Genomic DNA, 18,051 nt, shown 5'->3' with positions numbered 1-18,051 from the left:
AATTTCCAATACCAATACGGTTTATGACTTTAAACAGGATTTGTATACGTATCATAAAAGTATCAGATAAACAGATAAATAGATAAATTTTCATGGTTTTGGCCCAAAAACGTTTGGATAAGTCTATATACGATTTTTGTGAAATATATCCATTAAGCTTCTTATCAAGGATAAAAGGTGCATCCATAATCTACCTTAAAGTTTTGATTAAATTGCACCAAATTTCGGGGATTCTGTTCTCAATGGTCACCAATACTGTTAATTGTCCTTCAATTTTTTTTTAAATTAACCGGTTTTCATTTATATTCAACTCATAACAAAACGGATAAAAAGTACTTTTACTTGCAGAACGTAATCTTCTTCTTGGCGTAACGACCCCGAGTTTGTCACGCCTACCCTTTAAGGGCTTACGAGACTTGTTTCCCTGTTGTACGTGGATAGTCAGTCCTCTCGTACAGGGGAGGGTCCGGTCTCTTTTGGGATTCGAACCCACGCCGCGTTGGGATTGCAGAACGTAATGCCTCCATTAAAATTGGAACCAATTGTCCAGAAGCTCTCACGAATCCGAGCTTCGGCTTTCCAACTGAGCTGAGAGATTCTGGAATATTCTGTTGTGCAGCAGTTGGCAGATAACCTGAACAAACAACCTGCTGCTTATTTGACTGCCAGATGATGTACAAAACAGCCTTGTCGCTGCTCGTGCTCGTGTCCAGTTTTGCCGACTGACATAATCTTGCCAATGTGAGTTGGGCTGATGTTATGTAATGCTTCGACCGCAAGAAATGGCGAAAACTGTTATCAACAAATGACCTAGCAATGACCGTTCTGATTTCCTGTGCCATGCACCACGAAATATAATGCACCCATGATCCGTCTGCTGGGTCAGTTTACTAACGAAAGCCTTCGTAGCAGGGTGGTGGAATTGTGAAAATGTGGTCTACAGCAAGGTAAGATAGTGCGAATTTCAAGTTGTAAATTCAAGTTAAGCAATTCGTGCTAAAGTGTACAGATTCGATACTTTGAAGAGAAAAATTGCAAAATGGTTTAATCCTTCACTGGTTCCTTTTTTCTACTGAACAGTTCACTATTGTTGGTCCTGCTATGTCTTGGTGTTCACGAGGCTAAGAGTGAGGTTCCGAAGCGGTTAACTTGTGAACCGGAAACATGTGTGTTTCGCGATCTGCACTTCAACACCCCCGAAGAGATGACCGGTTTGGTTATAGAGTACGACAGCGATTACTATAATACTGTACAAATCGAAGATTCGACCATTCCAATAATCTCACGAGCCTTTGTAACGGAGGATGTTCAAGTGCTCAACATTACCAAGTGTGATCTGTACGACATCCTGCCCAACACATTTCGAAAATCAGTTGAACTGAAACAACTTTACCTCGACGGCAATCGCCTGCAGAAGCTCTACCATGGTGTTTTTCACGGTGCAAGGAAATTGGAAGAAATCGAAATCACCAATAATCAACTCAAAACCATCGATCTGGAAGCTTTTCTTGGTTTAACGAAATTGAAGAAGCTGGATTTCAGCGGAAACCAGATATCGACACTTCCGAGCGATATTTTTGTGAACATTAAAACACTTACTTCGCTAAAGTTCAACGACAACCTGCTGCAGCAGCTGGATGGTGAGATGTTTGCTGATTTGAACGAGCTTGAAGAACTCGATTTTGAGAGTAATTTACTTCGCACGCTAGCCGCAGATACGTTCGAAGGACTCAACAATCTCAATCGGTTAATTCTGAAAAACAATTTGATTGAATCCATTGATGCACATGCCTTCGCTCCACTCGCCAAGCTCACCGTTTTGGATTTAAGTGCAAATAGCTTCACGACAATCACGAGAGATCTTTTCCATCCACTCACCAAATTAAAAGAATTACAGCTGGAAGACAACTATATCAATCAGTTGGAAGAGAATGTGTTTGAGAGAAATACTGATCTAGAAAGGCTAGACCTGAACAACAATCTTATTCCTGAACTCAAACCAGCCTTACTCTCCAATTTAACGCAACTGAAATACTTCTTTGCTTCAAAAAATCTTCTCCGGACGATCGACGTAAATCTGTTCCGGCACAATACTATCATGGAAATAATTTGGCTCGATGGTAACTTGCTGGAGAGCATTCAACCAGGCACATTTGATTCACTCGGTCTGCTGGAGGTGCTTTACCTTGAGAAAAATCAGCTTACTTCTCTGGATGGCGGGTTATTCATCAATCTGAGTGAACTGAAAGAGCTTAATGTGGATGAAAATCGACTCCAGCAGCTTAAAGCTGGTGTACTAAAGGGCGCATCGAAGCTCGAGAAACTTACCATTAACAGTAACGCTATAAAAGAAATTGAAGAGCATTTCCTGGACGACACGCCACGGTTGGAGACATTTTCAATCGACGATAATTACGTAACCATTGTCCCGGTGGGGTTATTCAGAAACCAAACGAAATTGTCAGAAATCATCCTGTCGAACAATCATATAAAGGATTTGACTCCTGGAACGTTCGATAAGCTATTCGATAGTGCTACAGTGCTCAATCTCACCGGAAACCTTCTGAACGCAATTGATGTATCCGTTTTTAATATAAGTAATCTACAAACCTTGGATTTGGGAGAAAACTTCATACAAGAATTGAAAGCAACAGCATTTGAAGGTCTACCAAACCTCACCGAACTACACATTAATGAAAATTTAGTGAACCACATCCCGGAAGGCATCAACAAGGTTACTAACTTATCTAATCTTATGCTCAGAGGTAACTACATCACAAAGGTCACCGAAGGTCAGTTAAGTCAGATGAAGAAACTTGAATATTTGAGTCTGTACAACAATGTGATACAATCGATCGAGAACGGTTCCTTCCGAGGGCTAGATGCTTTGCTGTGGTTATCGCTCGGTAAAAATGAACTTTCTAATCTACCCAATGGCGTGTTCGCTGATGTGACCAATCTTCAGAGCCTCTATATGGATGAAACGAACATCTCATTTTCAACCGATGCATATTTTCAGTCGTTGAAAGCTCTGGAAACCTTGGGCTTGGATGATAATATTCTATCGATAGTTGGAATCGATTTCTTGTCGGGACTGTCCAAGCTTAAAGTGATTTCCCTGATAAATACAAAAGGAGTTTTCAACGGAAGCCATTTCAAATCGCTACAAAGTTTGGAAACTTTTTATTTGGGAAATAGCAGCACAACCACCATCAGTGAAGACTTCTTTGCTGGAACATCGAATCTAAAATTGATTCATTTAACAGATAGTCCTTTGACTTCGATTAGCTCTAAGGCATTCAGTGGTCTTAAGAACCTGACAGAGCTCTACATCGGCCCATACAGTGGAGAGCTGAAGGACATCGTCTCAAACAACACGCAGCTGACAAAACTAGGGCTCATAGAAATGAACTTTACCACCCTCTCCGATCACTTCTTCACGGCGACCAGAAAGCTTGAGACGCTAGCGATCACAAACAATCCCAATCTGTCGCAATTGAAATCAACGTGGTTCAAACACTTGCATTACTTGAACTTTTTGGATTTAACAAACAACAACATTTCGTATATAAAACCAGAAATCTTCGAAAACTCGCCTTTGCTCGCAAGTGTGTATCTGATGGGCAACCCGTTAAAAACGTTGTATAAAGGAATGTTCCAAAGTGTGCCTTTATTGACAACTTTAGACTTAGATAATACAACACTATCGGAACTCCCAGTAGGCACATTCGATGGGTTGTTTAAGCTCGAAAAGCTTTTCCTGTCCGATAATAACCTGTCTCACCTAGCGAACGGAACGTTCCGTCAGTTGCATACTCTATCCTTCCTAGGTCTTAGCAACAATTCGATCGAGCAGCTGAATCCGTTCCTGTTTGTGGATACTCTACACCTGCAAAGCATTGATTTGTCCTATAATAAGCTGTCAAGCATTGACGATCGTCTTTTCGCTCATCAGCTGGGACTTGAAGAGCTAACTCTCTCCAACAATTTCTTCGTCACCTTTAACCTGCCACAAATGGGTTTTGCTCGAACGTTGACAACTCTGTCAATTGAATCGAACATGCTTACGGCACTGACGATAACGCCATACTTGGAAGAGCTGAATGCCGACAATAATCACATAACGACGATCGAGGTAGTCAACTCGCCTTACTACAAGCTAACAACGCTGTCGGTAGAGAACAACAATTTTGACAGCATTTCACCGGCATATCCGTTCTACAACCTGCAAGAACTTTCAATCGCCCAAAACGCCATCCCGGGAATTCATCTGCCGACGATCGTCAGCAGATTTCCTAGGTTGGAATCGCTGAATGTTTCCCTGTCGGGTGTTGCAACGCTTGGATCTGCAAGTGAAGTGAAGCAAACTCGTCTAAAGGTGTTGGACCTATCGAACAACACACTCACCGCAGAAGAGCTTGAGAAAGTGAAAAATTTGCCGAGACTGGATACATTTGCCGTCGGAGGGAATCAGTTTGACAATTTTGCAGCCGATGTGGTGCTGAACAATCTTCCGAAGCTGAGAACTCTTGACCTGACCGACTCCGAGTTGAGCTGCGGATTTACCAAGTACATCGAAGAGATAGCGAAGGAGCTTCACTTTACAGTGGAAACATTCTCTGGCACTGACCAGTGGGAGACAAAGTGCAGAGAGGCGGAAGAAAACTCCACAGAAACGAAATGAAAGTGAAACATACCACATACCATATACTTGTTCAATAATGAAGCATGAATGTTAAAATAAATAGAAAAGTAACCTTGCAGCAAAATTTGTCGGATTGAATGATTTTAAATGCTTATTATTTTAAAGAATGTTTGGCAACTGTGGTGTATTTGTAACATAAATGAAGCTCAAGAAATCGAGGCGAAATTGTGAAAATTTGGACTACATGTACAGAGAGGCCCTTGCAAGATGTAGAATGTAAAGTAGCTTATGTAGTTTGCAGTTAATGCAGCAAATGTTTTTGAATTGCAAATTCGATTAAAACCTTTTAAACCTGATTACAGTTTGAGACCATTAGTCAATTTTTGATGATTTGTTTGATTTTTTCCTATGGTAGAAACTTCTTTATTTAGCTAATCGCGGTTGGTCGGAAGGAGGTAAAATTCTCAGAAATTCGGCGAAATACGACTCTATCATTCCTGTCATCTCTCCTGTTCGCCGTGACTGTGGATGATTTTATGTCATATCATAATCTCACACAACCACCAAAAACTCACGCAAAACAAAATGTAATACAAACCGTAACGAAGCATTGTACTGTGTACTCAGTTTTTCTGTGCGAGTTCAAGGTGCGACGGAACAATGTTGAGCCATGCAAACGGGCATCGAAACGAAGAGGATAGTACAAAGAACAATCTCTCATTTAAAATTTTCTAAAATAATTGTTCGTCAGAAAGTTAATGGCTTTTGTTTCTGTTTTAGCGTGTTGTGTACTGGCTTTATTGGTGTACTGTACGTTACGAAAAATTTGGAAAAACAATCGACATGAATCCATAGTAACGCGAGTCTTGGGATCGCCGAAAAAAAAAACTAAAAACACGAGAAATCTTTTCTGCATACTCGCCGACCTCAGCATTTTTACACTTGTTCGACAACTGTAACTCGGATTTATAAGAGAAAGTGTTCGAGATTTGAAAGAGAATGTGTTGCCCTATAAAGGCTGAATCTGAACGATAATCTTAACCATGCTCGCCAATCTAATGCAACTGAAATTATACTCTTCCTCGGAAAACCTATAACGAACGATCGACGTAAATCTGTTCCAGCACAATACCAGTGGCTTGAAGTAAACTTGCTGGAAAAACTTCAACCGGGCACATTTGACTTACTTCATTTGCTGGAAGAGCTATACCTTGAGAAACAACCAGCGTACGTCTCTTGGTGGTGGGTTATTCATCAATTTCAGTATTCAAAAGAATTCGATCGATTTGCATCAGCAAATGAAAATCTAATTCAGGAGTCTAAAGCTGGCCTAAAGAAAAATCGGCCCATGAGCGTCGGGGCTCACCACCTTGACGGCGTGGGTTCGGATACCAACCGAGACCGGACCCTCCCCTCTACGAAAGGACTGACTATCCACATACATATAGGGTAAAACGTCCTTAACGGGGCAGGAATGACCAACAGTAACAAATAATATTAAAACCATCACGTCTGCGTGCTCTTGAAAATCCTATCATGGTCCCATGCACCACAAGAAAAAACCAAGATTGCAAAGTACGTTGATAACCCTGTGCCAACAGTTGTTCCGTTAAAGTTAATCGCAACTGTAGCATAAAATGAACCAAAAACGAGGCATAAATCATGTTTTGGTTGTTCAACACAGCTGAAGATTGCGGAAGGTTTTTGATTCGAGCTACTAAATAAACAAAAGTTTAATTAGCAACGCTCTGCCTTTCTGCATGCCAGATGTGCCAGATCGTTGTGTGTTTTTCTATTTTTTCGCAAACTGATATAACCTCACCATGCAAAATTCAGCTGATATTATGCAATCCAGCGGCCATAAGTAACCGCGACATCTGTTATCAACACATAACCTAGCAATGACCGATCCGGTCCAAGCAGGACGAAATATAATGTGCTCAACATGCGACCGCTGTTTCAGTTTGCCAACGAGATTCCTCGGAGTGGGATGGTAAAATGGTGAAAATGTGGTCTACAGCTAGGTAAGATAGTAGTGTTTCCAGCTGCAAGTTAAAGCTTTGCAGTAACAGTTTGTGCAAGCGAAAGCGGATTTGATTCCTCATAGTGTAAAGTGGTTATAAAGGTTTAATGTCCTTAATTTCTGGTTTCCTTTTTTCGCTAAACAGTATACTATCGTTGATGGTGCTTTGCTTTGGTGTTCCCGAGGCTAAGAGTGAGGTTTCGAAGCAGTTAGTTTGTGAACGATCAACATGTGTGTTTCGCGATCTTCACTTCAACACCCCCGAAGAGATGGACGATTTGGTGATACTATACTTCAGCATTTACTACACTACTCTACGCATCGAGAACTCTACCGTTCCAACCATCGCCCGAGCTTTCGTGACTAAAGATGTTGATGTACTAAAAATCACCAAGTCCGGTTTGTACGACATACTGCCAAACACATTTCGAGACGCTGCCGAACTGACCCAGCTTCATCTCGACGCCAATCGATTGCAGAAGCTCTACAATCGAATTTTCGTCGGTTCGAGTAAATTGACCGAGATCAAGATCACCAATAATCAAATCAAAACAGTCGAAGGGAATGCTTTTGAGGGTTTGAAGGAACTAAACCTGCTTGATTTGACCGGAAACCAGATATCTACACTTTCGAGAGACATTTTCGCGGAAGTAGGAAAGCTTACTACGCTAACGCTCAACGACAACCTGCTGCAGCAGCTGGATGGTGGAGTGTTTGCTGATTTGAAGCAGCTTGAGGAACTCAGCTTGGAAAACAATTTCATCCGCACGCTAGCTAATAATTCGTTCGAAGGACTCAACAATCTTAATCGGTTACTTCTGAAAAACAATCGGCTTGAAACCATCGATGCGCGAGCCTTCGCACCGCTTGCCAATCTCACCGTTTTGGATTTAAGTGGAAACAACATCAAGACAATCACGAGAGATCTTTTCCACCCACTTCCCAAACTCGACATCCTACACTTATACGACAACTATATCAAACAGTTGGAAGATAATGTGTTCGAGAAAAACACTGCCTTAGAAATACTCAACCTGTACAACAACCTTCTTGAGGAACTCAAACCAGATTTGCTCACCAGGTTGGCGCAACTGAAATACTTCTCTGCCTCGGAAAATCTTCTGCGGACGATCGACGTGAATCTGTTCCGGCACAATACTAAAATGGAAAACCTGTGGCTCGGTAGTAACTTGCTGGAGAGCATTCAACCGGGCACATTTGATTCTCTACGTCAGCTGGAGCTGCTTCACCTTGACAATAACCAGCTTACTTCCCTAAATGGTGGTTTATTCATCAATTTGAACGCGCTCAATGAGCTTAATATGAACAAAAATCGAATTCAGGAGCTTAAAGCTGGCGTACTGAAAGGTGCATCGAACCTTAAGAAGATATTCTTCAGCAGTAACATGATAAACTTAATTGAAGAACATTTTCTGAATGAATCCGTTCAGCTCGTCCAATTCTCAATCGATGATAATTTCGTGAAAAATGTACCAATCGGGTTGTTCCGGAAGCAGACAATGTTATCGCAAATCGTCCTGTCCAACAATGTGGTACAGCGTCTGGAACCGGGCACGTTCGAGGGGCTACCAAATGTCAAACATGTGTTTCTGGCTGGAAACCTGCTGGAGCGAATTGATGCTACTGTTTTTAACATAAGCACTTTGGAGGCGTTGGTTCTTAAACACAATAACCTACGCGTAGTATCGGAGTCTGCGTTTTCAGAGTTACCAAGTCTCACCGAACTGCACCTGAACGAGAACTTTTTCGACCAAATTCCAAACGCCATCAACAAGGTGAACAATCTAACTTTGCTTGATTTTACACAAAATCGTATCGTAAAGCTCGAACAAGGTCAGTTTAGTCAGATGAAGAAGCTAGGAAGCTTGGGTTTGTACAACAATGAGATTCAATCGATCGAGGATGGTTCCTTCCGTGGACTCGATGCTTTGGTGTGGTTAAATGTTGGTAAAAATCCAATTTCCAAGCTACCAGCTGGTTTGTTCGCTGATGTGACCACTCTGCAGACCCTCTATATGGAAGAAACGAACTTTTCGGCATCGAACGACGCATATTTCCAGCCATTGAAAGCCCTTGAAGACATTTCCTTGAGTGATAATATTCTATCGATAATTGGAATCGATTTCTTGTCGGGACTGTCCAGCCTTAAAGAGATTTCCCTGATAAATACAACAGGAGTATTCGACGGAAGCCATTTCAAATCGCTGCCAAGTTTGGAAACTTTTTATTTGAGAAATAGCAGCACAACCACCATCAGTGAAGACTTCTTTGCTGGAAAACGGAATCTAAAATTCATTGATTTGGCAGATAGTCCTTTGACTTCGATTAGCTCTAAGGCATTCAGTGGTCTTAAGAACCTGACAGAGCTCTACATCGGCCCATACAGTGGAGAGCTGAAGGACATCGTCTCAAACAATACGCAGTTGGAAATACTAGATCTCAAGGAAGTGAACTTTACCACCCTCTCCGATTATTTCTTCACAGCGACCAGAAAGCTTCAGTCGCTATCGATCACAAACAATCCCAATCTGTCGCAATTGAAATCAACGTGGTTCAAACACTTGCATTACCTGACTGTTTTGGATTTAACAAACAACAACATTTCGCATATTAAACCAGAAATCTTCGAAAGTATCCCGATGCTAACCGAACTGTACTTGGAAGGTAATCCATTGAAAAAGTTAGATAAAGGAATGTTCCAACGTATACAAGCGGTAAAAATATTGGCATTAACTAATACAACGCTTTCGGAACTGTCAGTCGGCACATTCGATGGGTTGTTTAAGCTCGACGAGTTGCATCTGGACTCTAATTACTTGCCTAACCTGGCAAACGGAACATTCCGTCAGTTGCATTCTCTATCCTTCCTGGATCTTAGCAACAATTCGATCAACCAGCTGGATCCGTTCCTGTTCGCCGATACTCCGCGTCTGAAAAAGATAAATCTGGCTCATAATAACTTATCAAGCCTTGACGATCGTCTTTTTGCTCATCAGCTGGCGCTTAAAGAGCTAATTCTCTCCAACAATTTCTTCGTCACCTTTAACCTGCCTCAAATGGGTTTTGCTCAAACGTTGACAAAACTGTTTATTGATTCGAACATGCTCACGGCACTGAAGATAACGCCACACCTGGAAGAGCTGAAGGCCGACAATAATCACATAACGACGATCGAGGTAGTCAACTCGCCTTACTACAAGCTAACAACGCTGTCGGTACAGAACAACAATTTTGAAAGCATTTCGCCGGCATATCCGTTCTACAACCTGCAAGAACTTTCAGTCGCCCAAAACGCCATCCCGGGAATTCATCTGCCGACGATCGTCAGCAGATTTCCTAGGTTGGAATCGCTGAATGTTTCCCTGTCGGGTGTAGCAACGCTTGGATCTGCAAGTGAAGTGAAGCAAACTCGTCTAAAGGTGTTGGACCTATCGAACAATACACTCACCGCAGAAGAGCTTGAGAAAGTGAAGAACCTACCGACTCTGGACAACTTCAACATCGGAGGAAATCAATTCGACAGTTTTGCGGCCGATGTGGTGCTGAACAATCTTCCTAGGCTGAGAACTCTTGACCTGAGCGACTCCGAGTTGAGCTGCGATTTTACCAAGTACATCGAAGAGATAGCGAAGAAACTTCACTTTACAGTGGAAACATTCTCTGGCTCAGCAAAGTGCGAAGAGGAAGAAATAGAGTAAAAAACCTCTACGGAACAAAATGAAAGTTAAATATTTAATGAGCTGAAAATAAACTGGTTGCTATTGATGTTCATTTGCTTAAACGATTTAACGGTTACACGACGCACGAACTTTACACGACTAAGGCTGGTGTCAGTACTTTGTCGCACGATGTTTTTCCGGGCGACAGGTCCGCCAATTTTTCTGTAATTTTTCAAATTCTAAGTCGATTAAATGAATTTTATTATTTTTCTTAGATGAAACCCACAACTCCGAGTTTATAAAGTCCAACTTTGTTGACAGATAAAATCGGATGCGTCCATCCGATAAAATCAAATGATTTTGATTTTATCGCGCGAAGCTTGCAGCTGTCAAATCCCATACATTTTTGCCTGTCGAAACCTGACGCAGTAAAGCACTGACACCAGCCTAAACGTTAATATTTTAAATAATCTTGGTCAAAAATAAATGTGTCTTGATTTGATGTTATCAAGTTTTGATTTTTATGTTAACTGTAATGTCTATGGATCACCGGAAGATGATTCTAGACAGAATTTTAAAAAAGTGTGGAATACATATCGATGATGTTTTGAATAGACACGGCTCCACAACGGGCGATCGCCGTCCAACGAATGAATGGCGAAGAATGAACAGATCATTGAAATTATAATCCGCCAAGATGCGAGTTTTCCTCTATCCCCCCATGCAACGGGGATACACGACAAGAAACGATTGATTGTGATGCTGCGAAAGTATGCTGGAGATCGAAAAATTTAGCTCCCGGTATTGGGTCAGTTTCCATCGGACAATCAATACACTTCCAGCAGGTGCCCACTGGTGAATTCAACAAACCGTGCCAGTTTTTTCCCGCTTTTAACATATCCGTTGACGACCAAATAAAAAAAAAACCAAACCCCGAAAACTCTTTTGGTGCTCGATAATAACTCATCTATTTATTATACGATTATGAACGGATAATTACGATCAATGTTGTTTTTTTTTGCTCGCCTTCCGCTTTACCACGCACATCAACAACCGATTCGGGCTTCTGGTTCTGAGTCCGTCTCGTGGACCGTCAATTTTTTCGGTCGGTGTGAAAGATTTGCTTCCCAGCTGCGTTCCCTCAAAATCAGCGGGTTGACTGAGACCGTATCGAACGGGCCACATCCTGCCGTGGGCTTCTGTTCCCGCTGGCTTCGAGCTAACGATGCTATCGAGCCTCGGGTGGTTTGGGGGCCGGCGAGAAAGCTACGAGATGCTTTAACAGTCGAGTGTGAGTAAAGTATAAAACAAAATAAAAATTTGAACAGGAAAAAATTTAGAAGAGGAATTCAAATGTTTTACTGTTTAATGCAATTCACAAGATAACATTCTAAAGTAAAGGCTAGAGCTATTGTTGTGACAATTAGTAGACGTGTTTACGTTTAAGGATCAGGAGCTCTACTGGTTAGCACGTTGACTGCCAAGGCTATCACTTTTGATAGCCAGCTGCAATTAGTTCCAAAAAGTTAAATAAAAAATATAACATAAAAATAAATAAATAAAAATGCAACTAAAAGCTATAGTACATTTTATAAAGAAATATTTATCTAAAATGATCGTACTAAAAAATTGTGCAAAAAACGCTTAGTAGTCCATATGTTAGAACGATTCGCTTGTTGTTATCAGTGCGTTGTCCTTGCTCTATCAGTAACACAATTTTTAAGGTCGATTCCAATTGTAATCCGCCTTTTCTTCGTCAGCTCCCGCATCGGACGTAAGGTTCGTTTCTTGTTCGTTTCTAGTAAGTTAGTTAAGTAACAACTTTGTAAAAATAAAAATAGTAAAAGACAAAAAACCCCGAAAAAGAACACATTGTAGGTATATTCTTCAGCAGTTATTTTAAACAACATGCATCCTTACGTATATTAACACTTTACATAGCACATAGCTAGTAACAAGCAATGCGGGATTTGCCTCGAAACTTACATAGTATACGGTTGTAGTGATTTGTTTTAAAAACAAGTGTTAGCATATATTTGATAAAAAACAATTATGAAAAATGGTTGGTCTAAAACCGCTAGGCAATCAAATTGTTAAATCAGCATTAATAAAACATGATAAAAGAAAGGGAAACCACATGATGAAGAGGCTTATATGCCATATAACATATTTCAAACTTTTTCATTCCTGTCTTAATCCATTTATTTAAGATTTCTGACCCTCCAAGCCAACTTCCACTTGGAAAGAATATTCTCCATCAGGCCTTCTCAACTGATGGAGCTGGACGTGTTTTTTTTTTTTTTTGGTATCCCTCAATGGTAAAGGTCTCTACTAGAGTCTAGTCGATCTCGTTTCGCTTCTAGCGCTACCGACCAGGAAAGGCGGGGGGAGAATGTTACGTGGTCATTATATCTTCCGGGTTCATTCATGTTTTCGTTTCGTATCGACAACGCGACGCCTTCGTGCACTCCCCGGGCAACGTATCGTCCATCGCAAAGAAGCCCCCGAGCCCCATTACGTAGGTGCGTGTGTTCGGGATGATGATGACGATCAGGAGATGCCGCGAACCGATTCCGTGAGCAAATGTAGCATCAAGGTTAGGGGGCGAACGAAGCTGACCAGCGCGCAGTCAAAAACGCACACGACAGGCCTACAACACCCCAACAGGGATGAAAGCAAAACCAAAAAGTCGGAGTACGCTCGAATGGTGGTGGCTTTTCGGAGCCCAAAGTGCGTCATCCGGCCGTAGGGTACACCGCTTACCGGGAATGTACTCTGATCCGAGCTCTCGCTGTCGTCGCTCCAGACGGCCGTAGGCTTGCTTGTTGGAGGATGTGCGTGCGAATTTTTCAAAGAGAAGAAGCTTGCCGAATCCAGTAGCTAATTAGGAGAACGCACGCTCGAGCGTTTGAGATGTTAACCGCTCACAAAATGGTCCATGACAGTTCTGCAGTCCCGTTTGGGTGAAGGAATAATGTTGAATAAAAGGAAACCCAATTTGAACGTATCACGCGATCCAGGCTGTATCCTCGCAAGGGATGCTAAGATATATAACTTTTTAACTGTGAAAAAGTGTAATATCAATTGTAAGTAACGAGCTATGGTCGAAAAAAAACCTGTAGAAGAACATTTTGAAAAAGTGGTATGTATATGTAATTAATAGCTTTTTTTAAACAGTGAATCTTAATTCCCTCAAGTATAAAGCAGATTGTTCCTTTTAAAGTCTATTAAAGCATTCCATTGCGATGCTTTAAATCACTTCCTCCCGTCGTGTATTCCGACAGCGGCAGCTCGTTAAACATAACACGCGCTGGTGACCTTCGGCCACGGGATCAGGCACATCTAGAAGAAGTCGAATTACAGGACCGAAATGTGTCGCTCGGAAATAGCAACATTCTGCAGGCGGGCTTGCAAAGGCCATTCCTAGCCCACTCGATGCTGCTCCGATTGCTTGTTGCTCCTTACAGCATCATGGCTTATTCTGCAAACATTTCGGGAATGCACCGAGGACCCTCGAAAGTGTCAACGGCGTCTGTAAACATTGCTTTCTTGTGATGTTTCCCGCAGCCAGTACAGGGCAGGCCGGAACAGAGGGAAGGATAATGGCAGCAATTAACAGATTTAGCAATCATCATTGGCCTGGCTGTACATTTTCATTCATCATTCAGGCCCGACTTGGAGTGGAGCTTCATCTGTTCGGTCGGGGGTAGATATTTTGTCAACCATTATTGGTACTTTTACTGGTTAATGATAATTAACTGTGGCAATATATCGCACGGTTGTGGAACAACTAATTTTTTTTTTCTTGTGTTGTTTTATCATGAGTTGTCGCATTGGAGATGTTTTCAATTCAAACGTCAAATGTACGTCGTCTCCAACCTTACAGGTTGTATGTATCTTTAACATGATTAAATCTTCATCAATGTTGCTCTCTGTTTCACACACTGCCACTGCTGCATACATCTCTTTCGCTCATTTATGCTGCAAAGATGCTAAACAACAATAACCGATTCAATGACCTTCGCCGCTGGAAAACTAATTTCGAACGGTTCCTTACCGGTTCGGCTGACCAATCACAGTGCCCCGTCCTGTGTGTTGGTCACCAACACTGCCGTCCATTACGCACACACGCGCGCACTTTCCCACGCACACACACGCAACCAATTGGTAAACGCCTACGAACGCCATTTTTTGTTGTTGAACGCCGGAAAGAGGCGGAGTTCAGTAGCCCGGCGATTGGGTTTTAGGTGTGCGAGAGCGAGCAGACCGAGCGCTGGTGGAGCGAACGAAGAAAAGAGAAAACCAAACCGATTGGAACAAAACCGGCTCACGATGAGGTAGTTGCTGCCAAAGCTGATACTTGCGCTACGTATTCTACACATCAACCGGTTAAAGGGCATTTCAGTGAACCAACGTACCCACACGCATACACACACATACACACACACACGCACACGCAGAAATGGCCTCCACACACAGCGCAACGTTGGTGTGGTCGACGATAGTTTATCCAGCGCGTTTGAAGTAGTCTTTAACGCACTTTGTTCGTGGTTGGTCGCGTAACGAGCGCGTGTCGTCCGGGTTTTTTTTTCGGCTGGTGGGTCCCTCGTCGACGTCGTCGTGTGTGCACTTTTCCGGCGCCCTTTTTCTCGCCCCCATGGTGGAAATTTGGCTGCGATACAGCTTCGTTCGTGTGTGACGCGGTGTGTGTTCTATTCCGGCAAACAAGAAAAAAAAAAGGAACAACGAGCTCGAATCGGCCATACCAAACGGTTTGTGCACGAAACAATAGCGGATGGTGTTTGAAATTTGTGTTTGTAGCATACCGAAGAGCTCGGGTTAAAGGTGTTGCCGAAAGGAGGTAAACTTGTTTTTCCACAGTGAGTTCACAATTGCTGCAAGTGTTTGCAGAATACTGCTTGCACGGAGTTAAGGTTGTTCGATCCAACGCGCGATTCGCTCCAACGGCATCGGAGAATTCATTCAACGGATTCGGTTCACCTTCAAAACAACCTGCCAGCCGGAAGTAGAGATAAACGCCCCGCAGCTCGCGCTTGTGGAAGGCTTCAGTTCCCAAAGTGTGTCCAAAGAAAAAAAAGGAAAGAAAAAGAAAAGGAAACAAGATTGACCGCGTGAAAGTGTCCCACGAGAGTGTGTTCGGCGACCCTAATAAAGCCCTCGGAACCGTTCGGAGCACAGCGGGAAGCCGCTTCGATTCGTTCCAACCAGGTTCGCGCGTGGTGTAAATTGTGTGCGGTCCACGGAAGATCCTTTTGGGGAAAAAGAAAGATAGAAAAAGAAAAACGATCGAACTCGATCGTCCTCCGATCGCCGGTCAGAGAGAAAAGGAAGCAGTGCGTGAAGACACCCGAGGCAAGAAAGGAACCAACCGACGTGTTAATGTGATTTTGTGCCCGATTGGTCCGGTTCGACAAGGGATTCGCCGTCCCGAAAAGTGATCTGGCTTAGTGTGGAAGCAACGAACCGGCAGCGGGTGTGCTTCAGTTTTCCGAAGCCCGCCGATCCTGCTACATGAGTGTGTTCAGTCGGAGGTGAAGGTGAATGCGTCCGAAAAGTGGTGTTCTGGTGTGAGCTTTCCTCGGTGAGGAAATTTCACTACGCAAAGTGTCGCAAAGGTTCTCGTGCCGGCCCTCACTTGGGAAGCAGTGAAAAGCCGGCTAGGCCGAAGGAAGTGAGCTAATAGTGACCCGTACCGTGTTGTACAGTAAGCGTTCCCGGGGTGAAACAGTGCAGCAAAAAGGAGTAGAACCGAAGGGAAGAAATAGAAAATCATCCTTCGGTAAAGGGGTTGTGACACGGCTCGAGTGCTCACGCAGCGAGCAAGATAGAGAGTGAAATAGGTGACCACGCTTACAACAACGGCCTTACAATTCATTTCGATAAAGTGGCCTCGATCGGCGCCAACACGCTCAACTTCACGGACCTGGGGAGCCCTTACGAGGGCCCCCCAAGCACACCCCAGTCCGGCATGGACGCCCCGGATGCGCCGCACACGCCCAAGTACATCGATGGCGGTGCGACGGCGGCCGCGCCCGGCAAGTCGGCGTTCGTCGAGCTGCAGCAGCACGGGTTAGTGTCCACCTTCGTTATCCCAAGCAGTGATTGTATCTTCAAGAATTAGGTGTAACTAAACAAAACGAACAGGGCCCAAAAACAAACAAATTGACAAAGATAATTAACATTGAGTAGGTTACCCCATCAAACATTTTCCTTCGACTCTTAAAAGTGCATTCTATACCGAATGAAAATCATCATGGCATGAAAACCCAAAGTTTGCTTGTTTGTGATTCGCAAAAAATAATTTGAGCCTAACGGAGGAAATATTTTTCAACATTTTCTTCTCAAAGTGAACAGAATTCTGCAAAAAATAAAAACTTTCGAACGGTAATATAAAACCAAGAACCCAGCTAAACCAATCAAGAACGAAATTTCAGTCATTGCTGAGTAGTGATGCTGATTTCAACTGAATGATTACTATTTACACGCTATGATTTATTTTTTCTTGTTGAATTAAAAAAAGAAAACAATTTAAATTTAACTGGGTTAAAAGTTCTTCACTCACGACCTTCTCGTGCACATCTATAAATGTGCAACATCTACGTTTTAATGTGGCAAAGAATTTGAAAGTTCCCAAAAGGCCTAACCCTAAGTGGTTTGATACTAAAAACCTCAAATTTTAAATTTATTTCCGACGCCCATGAGAGACTTGAATGCCATCAACGTAGAAGTCGGGGAATAACAATCATTTTGAAAGTGTTAAGACAAGTCGAGCAGCATTATGCACTGGGTTTGTTTTTTTTCAAAAACTTCATTACGCACTGAGAATTCATACTTTGTTCATTTGAAGCATTCTTTTTAAATTCTATGCGAAACACTCTTATAAAATTATAAAAACAACAACGCAATCATCTCGAAGTATAGAAAATTATAATAATTCATTACTAAGGGAAAAACAGTTAAATTAATAATCAAGATAATTGTTTACTTGAGGCCATTATTGATTTTCATTTGAAAACAAAATAAGTCAAATTTTCGTGCACTAATCAGACGTTTCCTCCGTTCCGTCGGTTTGTCGGCTGATGCTGCACATGTTTGTGTGTGTGTGTGGAGGTGTGTCACGGTGTACAATAAAATCAATACCGAATTGCTTCAATTAGGCGTTTAATTGTACCGGTTTCCGCCGGTGCAATTAGCACCCAATCGATGGTGCATCATCATCGTCGTGGCCGGTCGGACGGTTGTTGTTGTCGTCAGGCGAGGTAGCAACCGTAGCAACAGGACCGTTAAAATCACGCATTGGGAGGCAATTGGGAGGTGACGATAAAAATTTTGTTTCGTTCCACACCCTGAGGTCCTGGCATTGGTGCAGGGTGGTTGGTGAAAGTGAATCACGGAATGGGGTGCGCAAGTGTTGTGACATATTTTCGGTGATGCACATTTCCATTTCGCACCATTCGAACTCCGCAAGTGGCTCGCATCAGTTAAAAGATATTACCGTTAAGTTCTCACGCGGAAACCGTGTATCCTAAAGGGAACCAGAATCGCAGGAAATACCGATCGCAAGCCAAACAGACTTTCCGAGTGGAAAAAGAGAGGTTTAAAAAAATCCCAACTCAAACCGAATGTCAGTAACTGGCGGGCAAATGTTATTTATATATGTAACGACCATTACTATTTGCAGC

The 18,051-nt window shown here is 42.6% G+C and overlaps 3 protein-coding genes across 3 annotated transcripts in view; all 3 read left to right on the top strand.

Moving 5' to 3' along the window:
• The first annotated feature begins 930 nt into the window (after window positions 1-930).
• On the top strand, window positions 931-4,684 carry LOC131264922 (protein artichoke-like). The gene is made up of 2 exons (XM_058267185.1): window positions 931-947; window positions 1,081-4,684. The coding sequence occupies exons 1-2, from the start codon at window positions 931-933 to the stop codon at window positions 4,682-4,684; spliced, it is 3,621 nt and encodes a 1,206-aa protein (XP_058123168.1).
• Window positions 4,685-6,652: 1,968 nt separating this feature from the next.
• On the top strand, window positions 6,653-10,387 carry LOC131264921 (chaoptin-like). The gene is made up of 2 exons (XM_058267184.1): window positions 6,653-6,669; window positions 6,814-10,387. Exons 1-2 carry the CDS (start codon window positions 6,653-6,655, stop codon window positions 10,385-10,387), a joined length of 3,591 nt encoding a protein of 1,196 aa, XP_058123167.1.
• Window positions 10,388-16,337: 5,950 nt separating this feature from the next.
• LOC131266606 (homeotic protein distal-less) overlaps window positions 16,338-18,051 on the top strand; it is a 59,604-nt gene continuing 57,890 nt past the window's right edge. Inside the window, exon 1 of the mRNA XM_058269197.1 lies at window positions 16,338-16,438. Coding sequence (XP_058125180.1) covers window positions 16,338-16,438 — 101 coding nt within the window. The remainder of the gene's footprint in view (window positions 16,439-18,051) is intronic.

Source organism: Anopheles coustani, chromosome 2 (assembly GCF_943734705.1).
Source record: "Anopheles coustani chromosome 2, idAnoCousDA_361_x.2, whole genome shotgun sequence".
Classification (NCBI taxonomy): domain Eukaryota; kingdom Metazoa; phylum Arthropoda; class Insecta; order Diptera; family Culicidae; genus Anopheles; species Anopheles coustani.
Note: the sequence above shows the minus strand (reverse complement) of the source record. Positions and strands in the feature narration are given on the sequence as shown.